At 33.8% G+C, this 12,778-nt stretch overlaps 1 protein-coding gene and 1 long non-coding RNA gene across 3 annotated transcripts; one reads left to right on the top strand and one right to left on the bottom strand.

Annotated features, from left to right (window-relative positions):
* Positions 1 to 1,720: 1,720 nt before the first annotated feature.
* LOC133183210 (leucine-rich repeat-containing protein 61-like) lies at positions 1,721 to 8,433 on the top strand. Of its 2 annotated transcripts, none has more exons than XM_061318159.1 (8): positions 1,721 to 1,784; positions 1,878 to 1,964; positions 2,101 to 2,247; positions 2,379 to 2,436; positions 3,290 to 3,441; positions 5,297 to 5,365; positions 8,014 to 8,136; positions 8,283 to 8,433. In XM_061318159.1, exons 1-8 carry the CDS (start codon positions 1,778 to 1,780, stop codon positions 8,357 to 8,359), a joined length of 720 nt encoding a protein of 239 aa, XP_061174143.1. In that variant the 5' UTR covers positions 1,721 to 1,777; the 3' UTR covers positions 8,360 to 8,433. The 2 variants fall into 2 exon arrangements, with proteins under 2 accessions (XP_061174143.1, XP_061174142.1); XM_061318158.1 differs by having other exon boundaries at positions 2,376 to 2,436.
* A 1,214-nt stretch (positions 8,434 to 9,647) lies between these two features.
* LOC133181675 (uncharacterized) lies at positions 9,648 to 11,115 on the bottom strand. The gene is made up of 2 exons (XR_009720490.1): positions 10,674 to 11,115; positions 9,648 to 9,735 (listed from the first exon to the last, which is right to left on the bottom strand). It is a non-coding gene; the product is annotated as an uncharacterized LOC133181675 (long non-coding RNA).
* Positions 11,116 to 12,778: the final 1,663 nt, after the last annotated feature.

Genomic DNA, 12,778 nt, shown 5'->3' with positions numbered 1-12,778 from the left:
GATAATTTCATAAATGATTAAATATACTAGTATTTAAAAATATTGAATATAAAGCAATGCAGTATTCTGTTTTCCTTCTCTGGCATAAAAAAATCAAAATGTGCTTGCAAATATGATGTAACGTCCTCATATTACAGCCAATATTTAAAATTTGATAATCTTTAACGAGAGTAAAATAGTCTAAGAAGTGAATTATGGAGATAGTATAAAACTTTTGAAACTTTTTGTCCTTTATCTCATGCATAACCCGAAATCTCTTTCACAACTGAAGTATCGCATGCATAGGCAACGTCATTTACCTCGAATATTTGCCAAATAATACACATATCAAAGTCCAAATTTGGGTGGATAAGATGTAATTGATGCAAACTAATGGTGAACATTGGATATTTAAGGTTAGTTGAGATTAACACGAATTCCAGTCAGCAAATACTGTTTTCAATCATGCAGCGTTTTCGCTCTACCAGCCCTTGCTTCAAAACAAATATCGTCGCTAATCGAAAATCCTTGCATTTTATAAGGGTGTAAAATAAAAGAAAAATAAATTGCTCATGGAATCACATTCTTACATTTTAATTAAAATTTCAATTATTGCCTGCACCGGGTCAACTTACCATCTGTGTATTGAAATTATTCGTATCAAATGCATAACCGGAAATCGATCTCTTTTGATTATTATACATAACTGCTGGTTATGCAACTGATCGATTAGCAGGCGTGCTATTGCTAAAGTAATTTTCAGAGAAATAAACAGGAAACAATGCAACGTTGCCTTTGTGACGTACCTGACGTCATAATCAAATGTGCGCAAAACAACCGCTCGAATCGTCGAAATTGTGTACCGAAATTGATGACAAAAGCAAACCCGCGACCTACCGTAAGGTCAAGATCTAGTAAATGACTTTAGACTAACTTTTTGGTGTTAGATCCATTATGACGTCATAATCATTTTCAACTTTCTTTTTCCCGTACTTTACGGCTCTAATAAAATTATGTAGAAAATAAAGTATTTTCATGGAATCCAATCTGAAATTATGTGAAAAGTAATCCCGATACCTATATTCAATATAATATTATTTTAAAGAAGAGGCCAAGAACATACAAATTACCGTTTTATGAGAGACTGTAGGCAATCTGGAAGCATTTCATTGGTCTGATTTGGAAAAAAAACTCCCGTATTCATGACAGGTTTTCTTAATTTTTCATTGAAAATGACAGTTAAAAATATGATTTTTCGTCTTATTTACCTACAAATTATGCCCCGAAACAACTTCTTTGACCAAGCTAAAATTATAAAGCATCATTAAAGGAATTAATTTCTAAAATTTGAGAAAATTTCTAAAATTTGAGAAAATTATAAAGCATCATTAAAGGAATTAATTTCTAAAATTTGAGAAATCTGTAGGCACCTTTCATTTACTAGATCTTGACCTTAAATGAAATCTTGCTATTTACAAGTAGTGGTTCTAAACCACTACATTATTAGTATTACTCGTGAATAGGCATACCATATTATGGGCCCTACAGGTAAAAAAAAAAATGCAGAGTTATGTGGCGGACAAAATTAGTCTAATTAATGCCAAGTAACGAGAGGAGAAAGTTAATAATTTCTCTTGGAATTGTGATATTTAATCGAGATTAGACGCATCGGTAGCAGTAATGATAATGAAACTCTTGCTAGGGGAAAAAGTATGCCACAAACATTACCGAATCTTTTAAGTACGGCTTACTCAGTTAATTGTTTACAATCGCAACGACATGACGGACATGCGATAGCATGGAAGGTAAACCTTTTCCCCCCCAAAGAACTTTTATTTATGTAAATCCTTCTGTTTTAAATAAAAGTTCCATACGTAAAATTTATCATTAATTTTCAGATGGTAAGATAACAAAAGCACTACTGAAAACTCGGAGTGGAGAATTCGATATTGAGAGTATCCATACCCTCAACCTCCGAGATTGCGGTAAATATAAAACATATCAAGAAATAATTAATCGCTTTTACTGTTAAACTAATAACCATATGAAGAGTAGTACAATGTTATCTGACAAATGCAGATAATTTGATATATGAACTTCCATATAATTTTCCATTTCCAGGACTAAGTGATCTCGGCTGCATTAGCGAATGCTCACAGTTAGAGAGACTTAACCTCTCCAGAAATGATCTGTGCAAACTGAACAAGCTAGCAGGACTAGGAAACCTGACGATTTTAAATCTGTCAGGAAACCGCATTACAAACCTAGGTTATTAGATTAAATTGATATTTATTGCCTAACATTAGTAATAAATGTCGGACTGTTCATTAATTTATATATACGTGTATATATAATTATGTATTTTTACTGCATATTTTGCATACTTTTCTTCCCAGAAGGTCTGCAAGCTCTGGAGAACCTCCAGTCTGTTAATTTGGCAGGAAATTTAATTGGAAGGTACACACATATTACCTTAAATAGACTAGTACATGTATTGTTTTTTATCATTGGATTTGTTTATCTTTTGATTTTAGGTCACTTGTGTTACTCATGTGATCTATTGTTATCTGCTTTTTGTCTCGCATGTTGCAATGTCCAAAAATTTTGAACATTATCAGCTTAATTCTTCTCTGAAACTGCTTTACCAGTTTCAATCAAATTTTGAATAATGCATCTTTGTGTGAAAGGGGATAAAACTTGTCAATTTTAATCCTTGTCCCATTGTGGCCTGAAAGATGAAGAAGTATTATAATTTAAGCAATCTTTAAAAATCTAACATCTGGGAATCTTGCAAGAAAACTCTGCTTAATTATCTTGATTATAAGCAATTTTGAAATTCATTTGTTACCTGATGTAAAATTTAGGCCTAAGCTGAGTACAATATGTATATGAAAACCTTTTATATTACTTAGTATCCAGTATGCAAATTGTTTGCTGGTGAATAATCAGCTATGAGCCCTCTAAATTAAGTGTAAAATTCATGACCCTATGTGCAAGGTTTGGGACAGTAACATGTCAACCATTCAGCAAGCTCCATCTTGTAAGCAAGCTCCAAAATAAGGTCAAAATCTAACCCAGTCTTTTAGTTGTCAAGGTTTGAAGATGGCACATTGTTAGATGTACCGTATATACTCATTGGTTTTTTGGGAGTTAAACTTTGGTCCAAAACTCTTTATCCGACTTATACACAAGTTATAAAAAGAATGGTATTTTAGTGGGTCAATCTCTCTCATTTAAGCTTAAAAAATACAACAGACTTATAGGCGGACCGACTTATAGGCAAGTATATACGGTACTTTTGATGTTGCAGTATTAACAGTCTGAGATGTTTAACAGCCTTGGATAAGCTGGAAGAATTAAGGCTTCATGACTCTCTGAGGGACCTGAGCAACCCTCTCTGTCACAATCCAATGTACCAAAGGGATGTCTTAGACATGCTGCCCAACCTTAAAGTCCTAGATGGTAAGTATGATACGTCAAAGTACCACAGGGTTGTCTTTGACATAATGCCCATAATGCTTAAAGTCCTGAATAGTAAGCATTACAAGTCATAGTATTAAGTACCAAAGGAATGTCTTAGAGATGATGCCAAACTTCAAAAGTCCTGAATAGTATGTACCAGTACATGTTATATATCACAGTACAAACAACCTGAGTATGTCTTAGACATGCTGCCTACCTCAAAGTCCCAGATGGTAAGAATTATGTCGAGTAGGGTTGGACACCAGTACTGTACCAAGTTGTTTTAAAATTACATGTACTGGTAAAATACTGTTTCATTTAAGATCAGTACTAATATTGAAATTCAATACTGTTTTCTTCATTTATTTTAATGCATTTGAGCAAGTTAACTGAACAAAGGTGAATACTTTCGAAAATCATAACCACAAGATCAAATTTTACAGCACGTATTGTAAGGTTATTCTACATGTACATGTAAAAAATGAAATAAGGCATACTGGGCCTTGTTTAGCTGCAATGATATAGCCTTTTTTTAAGAAAAAAAACTCTCCTGTAAACATCAGATTAAAAATATCCAAGATGGCTATATTGTTGTAGCTAGGCCTTAATTGCTTCATGGGTTGCCCTGCAGCTCTTCAGTTAATAATTGACAAGTATTTCTAGTAAAGTGCACATTGACATTGCTAACTTTATTTTTTTAAATGTAAAACAAATTTAAATCAAATACTACATGTATAATCTTGAACTTTGCGTAGCTGTGTCTTACCATAAACATGGCAACTGCGTGAAGCGGCTGGTTTATGTCAAACTTATCCTGGGCTAATTGCACATTATTATTTTGGATAAATATCTAAATTTATTTCTTAATTTTTCTCTTATAAAATAATTTTAAATAAAATCAGAAATTATAAAGTCATTAATATACACATTGAATTCCCCTCTGTTATGATATCAAATACACTGGGCAATGGATCCAGGTATCGTTTATAAGTACAGTATCATTTAAAAAATACCATTTTGGTATCATACTTTAACAGTGTCCAACCCTAATTACGAGATATTGATTCTGTGTGAGGACAATACGCATATCATTACATGTGAAGAAATATTGAAATACTGTATACAGGGAAATTTTCGCCCCCGTTTTGTTTTCGCCCCATTCACCCTAGACGTAAGTGGGTGACTTTAAGACGGGGCGAATTCAAAGAAAAAAATAATTTCTTAAACAAAACTGTGACTGAGCGAAATTAAAACGGGACAAAGTTGTTTGCAAGTGTGAAAGGGCGAAAATAACCCTGCATGTATACAGTATATAAATATTAAATACATAATAATTAACACCGCTTGTGTAAAATACATGTAATTTTGTTTTACAACAGATATATAACTTCTTTGAATAAATTATTCTTATTAGTGAAAAATTTTTTCGGCCATTTCAATAAAAAAAAATTTCATAACCAATTCATAATATTGTGATACATATTGTATCGTGGCTCAAATATCGTGATACATATCGATATAGAAAAAGTTGTATCATACATGTATCCCAGCCCTAATTATATGATTTCTATATAATATATATTAATATTAAATAGTTCTACAAATCATATACTAGTATTTTTGCCTAAATGGGACAAAAGCTGATTGGCTTTACTCCATGCATGGAGTTACCTTGACCTTTATATAATGCCTTTGGTATCACCACAATGGGTCAGAACTGATGGCGGGATTGCTGAAATGCTAATTACACCACATTCTGTTTAATATTATGTTTAATTAACAGAGAAAATCCTCTATAATATACCCTGAGTAATGTATGGAAAAGTGACCATAGTTAAATACTTTGATTTGGTAGGTGAGAGAATTCTTGGACATGGGAGTGATGTGTTTTCTATGTGTCGTGACATTGAGGAGGCTTTAGAAAGTGAGTACTAGTATTGTAAGATATATGTTTGGTAGTCAGACAGGTTTGGATCACCGGTGGCCAGACACCTCAGTTAGTAGAACTAGAGATCGGGGCCTGGGTTCAAATCCTGGTCTAGTCCATTTTTAGCTCACCTGAGCTGAAAGCTCAAGTGAGCTTTTCTGATCACATTTTGTCCGGCGTCCGTCTGTCTGTCCGTCTGTCTGTCTGTCTGTAAACTTTTCACATTTCCGACTTCTTCTCAAGAACCACTGGGCCAATTTCAACCAAACTTGCCACAAAGTATCCTTGGGTAAAGGGGATTCAAGTTTGTTCAAATGAAGGGCCACTCCTTCTTTCAAGGGGAGATAATTAGGAATTACTGAAAAAATAATGGCATCATTTAAAAATCTTCTTCTCAAGAACCATAGGGCCAGGAAAGATGAAACTCATGTGAAAGCATCCTTAGGTAGTGTACATTCAAGTTTGTTCAAATCATGACCCCCGGGGGTAGGGTGGGGCTGCAATGGAGGATCAAAGTTTTACATAGAAATATATAGGAAAAATCTTTAAAAATCTTCTTCTCAAGAACAGCAAAGCCATGATGAGTCATATTTATATGGAAGCATCCTCAGGTAGTGTAGATTCAAGTTTGTTCAAATCATGACCCCCAGGGTAGGGCAGGGCCGCAATGGAGGATCAAAGTTTTACATAGAAATATATAGGAAAAAATCTTTAAAAATCTTCTTCTCAAGAACAGCAAAGCCATGATAAGTCATATTTATATGGAAGCATCCTCAGGTAGTGTAGATTCAAGTTTGTTCAAATCATGACCCCCGGGGGTAGGGCGGGGCCGCAATGGAGGATCAAAGTTTTACATAGAAATATATAGGAAAAATCTTTAAAAATCTTCTTCTCAAGAACAGCAAAGCCATGATGAGTCATATTTATATGGAAGCATCCTCAGGTAGTGTAGATTCAAGTTTGTTCAAATCTTGACCCCCGGGGGTAGGGCGGGGCCACAATGGAGGATCAAAGTTTTACATAGAAATATATAGGAAAGATCTTTAAAAATCTTCTTCTCAAGAACAGCAAAGCCATGATGAGTCATATTTATATGGAAGCATCCTCAGGTAGTGTAGATTCAAGTTTGTTCAAACCATGACCCCCGGGGGTAGGGCGGGGCCGCAATGGAGGATCAAAGTTTTACATAGAAATATAGAGGAAAAATCTTTAAAAATCTTCTTCTCAAGAACAGCAAAGCCATGATGAGTCATATTTATATGGAAGCATCCTCAGGTAGTGTAGATTCAAATTTGATCAAACCATGGCCCCTTGGGGTAGGGCAGGGCTGCAATGGAGGATCAAAGTTTTACATAGAAATATATAGGAAAAATCTTTAAAAATCTTCTTCTCAAGAACAGCAAAGTCATGATGAGTCATATTTATATGGAAGCATCCTCAGGTAGTGTAAATTCAAGTTTGTTCAAATCATGACCCCCGGGGGTAGGGCGGGGCCACAATGGAGGATCAAAGTTTTACATAGAAATATAAAGGAAAATATTTTCTTCTGAAGAACTGCAAACCATGATTAGTCATTTTGATATGGAAGCATCCTCAGGTAGTGTAGATTCAATTTTGTTCAAATGATGACCCCCAGGGGTAGGGTGGGGCCCAGTGGGGGAAGGAAAGTTTTACATAAGAACATATAGAAAAAATATTTCTTCTGAAGAACAAAAAAGCTATGTTTAGTCATATTGATATGGAAGCATCCTCAGGTAGTGTAGATTCAAGTTTGTTCAAACCATGACATCCGGGAGTAGGGTGGAGCCACAATGGAAGATCAAAGTTTTACATATAAATATAAAGGAAAATATCTTCTTCTGAAGAACAGAAAAGCTATGTTTAGTCATATTGATATGGAAGCATCCTCAGGTAGTGTAGATTCAATTTTGTTCAAATGATGACCCCCAGGGGTAGGATGGGGCCCAATGGGGGATGGAAAGTTTTACATAAGAACATATAGAAAAAATATTTCTTCTCAAGAACAGAAAAGCTATGATTAGTCATATTGATATGGAAGCATCCTCAGGTAGTGTAGATTCAAGTTTGTTCAAATGATGACCCCTGGGATAGGGAGGAGCCACAATGAGGGATCAAATTTTTACAAAGGAATATATGGGAATATTTTTTTAAAAAAATCTTCTCAAGTACAACAAAGCCATTTGTTATATTGACATGGAAGTATCATCAGGTAGTTTTAAATTCAAGCCCCCCCCCCCCCCCCCCCCCCCGGTCTTTTCAATACTGAACTGATTGTGCTTTTGCCAAGCCAATGTGCTCAGGTGAGCGATGTGGCCCATGGGCCTCTTGTTTTCTTCTATCACATATATTGTTCAGTCAATATTTATTTATAGACATCAAAATTCAAATGAATAGATTATGATGTACAACATACTCAAGCCAAAATATGTATTATGTAAATGAAAAAGAGTGTGCACACTCACACATACATTTATACATGTATATAGTAAATGATCAAATAATCATGATATGTGTTAGAAAATACATTAATAATATGTTATAGTTAAATAGTGTTACATGTAGTCACTCAGTCACATGTGTTTTGAATTCTATCATCACTAAATTGACTTTTCTGTCTTATTTAGAAAGGCAGAACAGCAGCATCCAGCAGCTCTCTACCCCCTCCCCCTGGGTATCAGATGATTATTTCCAGCCCCCAACAAAATTTGAAGAGTCACACTTAGGAGATGCAAAAGAACAACTGGAAAGTTTGTATATTAAAATGCTTATGCATAACTTTTGAGAACAGTCCCTCAATTATTATTATTACTGAAAAGTATTAAACTAGTACTAAATATACAACAGCTATTTCAAGAAAAAAATGTGCTTAATGGCTATTTCTTTTTTTTTACAGCTTTGTTATCATCCTGCAAAATGTCTGTTGACAAATCGGAAGATATTTTATTGAAGTTGAAGAGTTCAACTAAGTAGCTACATAGATTATAAGACATTCATAATGTGCATATGTGTCAAATATCTTTGTTTCAATAAATATTGTGATCATTTTTATAAACTACTTGAAAGGATGACAATCAACTTAACTTAAAGACATACAAATTTTTCAACAAAATTGACTTTCAAAATAAGCATTTTTCTTTAAATTGCAAAAATTGAATCTAAACAGCAAGTTTACAGAATTACATTTAATTTTTAAAAAGTTTGTAAAAGTGCAAATCAGGTTTCATAGGCAGGGGTCATCACGATTTCTTGAATCTGAGTACAATAAGAGGACCCCCCTTTTCCCTGACTCAACACACAGTCTGTTTGTTGTTCTTCATTTAAGTATATATGTATATGTCATTAGTGAGATATCTGAATGAGATAGATCAGTACCTACATGTATCTGAACCAGATAGATCAGGTGGTAGAGCACCTGACAAGTAATTCAAAGGGCACAGGTTCACATCCCAGTTTGGTCTGTCACATTTTTCTCCTTTCCTGTTAACTATAAAGACAATCTGGAAAAGAGGCCCAGATGGGAATAATCTAATAATTCATAATCTAATCATCTAGCAAACAATCTCTCGTTTTCCTTCTCCCGTGTTTACACTTTATACTCTGCTAGAAAATTATTCAGAGAAATACGAGTCTAAACTTATTTTATTCCTATATTTAAATTTTTTTATAATGTTACATGTATCGTGTTTCTAGCTAGGCCCAATGCTGGTCCAGCAGAAAAAAAAAATGTTGTCCTTGCCATTTAAAAGAGGGGAATAGGATTACTGATGTCTATATGTGTACATCTGCCTGTTTATCTATTTTCCATTCAATAAAAAGGTTAGAGATATGATGTTCATATTTGCATCATCGTTTGGAAGAGCTTAGATGATACATGAAATCAGAAAGTCTGATTCTATATGACAATAAAATTTGTATATTGAAATACACATGCATACTTTGAATAAAAAAAAAAACAGGACCTTTAAATGCATTCATTTTATTGACAAAAGTAACAACTACATCTATAGGCATTCTGTGCAACAATGTTACATACATGTACATGCCTGTAACCAGCATATAAGATCTAAGCCCTCCTGACTGACTGAGTATATCAATGTCTCAAAAACACTACTGTAGTTGAGGATTTACAAAATAATAATTATGATTCACCATTTTAATAACAGGAATGTGAAGTCTGCATTCTTTAGTACAATTTACTCAATCACTGTCTCACGTACCAGGCATTTCTGTGTCACTTTTGAATTTCCAGTCTTGTCGACACATTGGACAAAGCTGATTAACTTGCTGGGAGTTCAACCATTTGACGATACAGTGTATGTGAAAACAATGAGAACATTCCCCCCACACTGAAAAGAAATGGGGTTGCAAAAATTATTCTGATTAACAAACAAATTACAAAATTATTATTAATGGATTTGAAAATTCTTTATAATATTAATTAGTAAGTAAACTGGAAGTTAAAATTTATCAATAATAATTAGTGGTATTTTATTTTTATTTCTTTATTAGATAATACACAATTACTATAAACTTTGTAATATAACTGTAAGCAAAACATTTCTGTACACTTTACATAATAAAACTACATTATAGGTGGAAGGGTGAATGCATGTGTATGAGTATCGTTTAGGCTATCATTCATTTTTTTTTTTTTATGGATGTACTCTGACCCACAATTTTAAAGATGCCTACATTTTTCAAGGTGGGTAGGTATTTTTTTTTATTCTTATTAATGTGGAAGTTCAGGCTTTATGGACCTTGAACATCGGCCTGGATAGCTCAGTGGTTAGAGCAACTGAGTAGTAATGCAGGCCAGGGTCCCAGGAGCGATTCCCGATCCAGCCATATGTTTTCTTCATGCATTTCTCCTTAAATGTAGTAGGAAAGGAGAGATGCATGAACATAACATATGGCTGGACAGGGAATCGAACCCAGGACCTCTGCATTACTAGTCAGGTGCTCTAACCACTGAGCTGATATCCACGGTCTGTAAAGCCCAAACTTCTACATTATCTTGCACATTGATATTCATCATAAAAGTCACACCCTTATAAATTTATTGATGTTTTCATTACACACAGGACTGCCTGAAAAAACTCGATCTAAATGTGTCTTTGAAATATAAATACTTTAAAAATGATAATGAGAAACTTCTGTTTTTCCCTGCAAACATACAGAAATTAAGTAAATTTAAACATGTTAAAGTACTGAAAAAATTATTGAGTACGGAATATTTTGAGGGGTTGGTCAGAGTACATCAAATAAATGATTTTGTTGGCCTTACCTAGTGGACAATCATCCCCTGGTAGTTTGCAATCAGGACAGCAGCCATCAAAAGCCATTCTACAGATTCCACAGTTCTCATCATTAGCCACCCATCTCCACGTGGCTACAGCGGTCCAACTACAAGTATTCAAATCTGTGGGTACAACTTCCTAGGATTATGTGCACTTGCTGTGCTCGTCAGAAATGATTAAGACTCAACGTTTAACAGAATTTACTTCATTTACAGAGAAGAGTGGATGTTCAACTTTTCAATCTAATACTTACCCTATACAGAAAAGATGTTTCGATGCATGAAAAGAAATAAATAACAGTTTAAATAATTATACATCTTAGCCAAGCTCACACAGGTCCAGCACAATCTTTTGATTCAATCCACTTACAATTTAGCTTGAATATGCTAATATTACATATATACAGCTTGGTTAAGCTATTCAAAATAGCTTGATTTAGCTATTCAAAATAGTTTTATTTAGCTTTTTTTATCATATTTTTTTTTAAATGTCCAATTTTCTCAGCATGTAAAAAAAGTCGCACTGGTGCAATGAAAGTTTTCAACTTTGAACTCGTCTGAAAACAATGAAAGGAAAATAAAATCACTCATCAAATTGCGTATTCTTCAGAGACTTTATACTCAAAGTTCTTAAAGTTTTGAGGCCATTTAGACATAGAGCAATTGATTTGTGACCATGGTGACCACAAAGTTACTTCTGGAATAAAATTTTATTTAGGAGGACAATTGTGGTAAGCAAGATAATTGATTGGTAATAATTCATCACAATAATAAGTAATCATACTTAGTTATGCAAAGTGTATCACAGTTACCAAATCTCTGCTTAAAATTGTTCAAAAACAGCCATGTAGTACAAATATGAGTAGTCACATACTTGCCACCTTTTGTCTACTTATTATTTAAAAAACGTGAAATACTGTATTGAAATAGCTTAAGCAATCTACGTTGAATAGCTTAAAACTATATAATTATAGATAATTAGAGTTACATCCCTAAATCAAGAGGATTGTGCTGGATGCCTCAGTATCTGAGTATGGTACATTATCTTATTGCTTTAAAGAATTATAATTCAAAAATCGTTTAAAAACACAAAGGAGTTGGAATACATTTACTATCATTAAACATATCAAATATTTCCAATGAAAAACATCATTTACAACTAATTTTGGAAATAAATAAATAAATTCCTTACTTTTTATTTTTACTTTCATTTTTACAAATGTGTTGAAAAATTTGTTAATTCGTACGTAAAAGTACTGTACTATAGGTTATTGGCCCAAATTGAATAAATATTCTGTAGTGAAAGGACCCAGATCAGCCTCCTGGATGTCAATATAGGACATACTCTTTGGCTTATTTTTATAGAGGGCGGAGCCCTCTCACGGGCCCGAAGGGCCCGTGAGAGCGAAGCTCTCCCTATAGGTAACACGTATGTATGTAAAATATATTGAATTCTATTGTAAACTATAATTTTATTACAATACCTATGGAACTGAGAACCTTGTCGCCAATATGGCGTCCATAGTCTTTTCCATCTTGAATCTCGCGACAAATTCCCGCATTAACGAGATGCTGGAGAATCGAAATTTTAATTCCAACCCTTATGGTACAAATCCTTGTTACTTTCGTTTTCAACTATAACTTGCTCTCGATCGTCATAGACCTGACATGTGACGTCATTCATTGATGAATCAGCGGAAACTGTTGCATTTTTAACAACCTGTAATAATTGATATTTCATATGCGTACTCTCTTTTTAAAAACAGATTTATTCACCTTTTAATAAACTTTACTATATTTTGGTGAAACAAAAAAACTTAGTTTAACGAATTCCAGTGACGTCACTGTCTAAACTGCGTACTACGCACTATGGAGGGGCGGATCTTTCTGTGGCCGTTTCACCAGACTTTACGGAAAAGAAACAACTCTAATTTATTTGTTAATAAAATTTATTAATTACGAATGTCTTCAGGATTATTTTCAATACACATACTAGAAATATAAGATTTTTTGTGACACACTATAATTTTTCTATTGAATAATACATTTTAAAAAAATGTTTTAGTGGTAAAAAGCATGAAAAGCTTTACTGA

The sequence above is a fragment of the Saccostrea echinata genome, unplaced genomic scaffold, assembly GCF_033153115.1.
Source record: "Saccostrea echinata isolate AGI-Se365-2 ecotype Australia unplaced genomic scaffold, CSIRO_AGI_Sech_v1 ptg000009l, whole genome shotgun sequence".
Classification (NCBI taxonomy): domain Eukaryota; kingdom Metazoa; phylum Mollusca; class Bivalvia; order Ostreida; family Ostreidae; genus Saccostrea; species Saccostrea echinata.
Note: the sequence above shows the minus strand (reverse complement) of the source record. Positions and strands in the feature narration are given on the sequence as shown.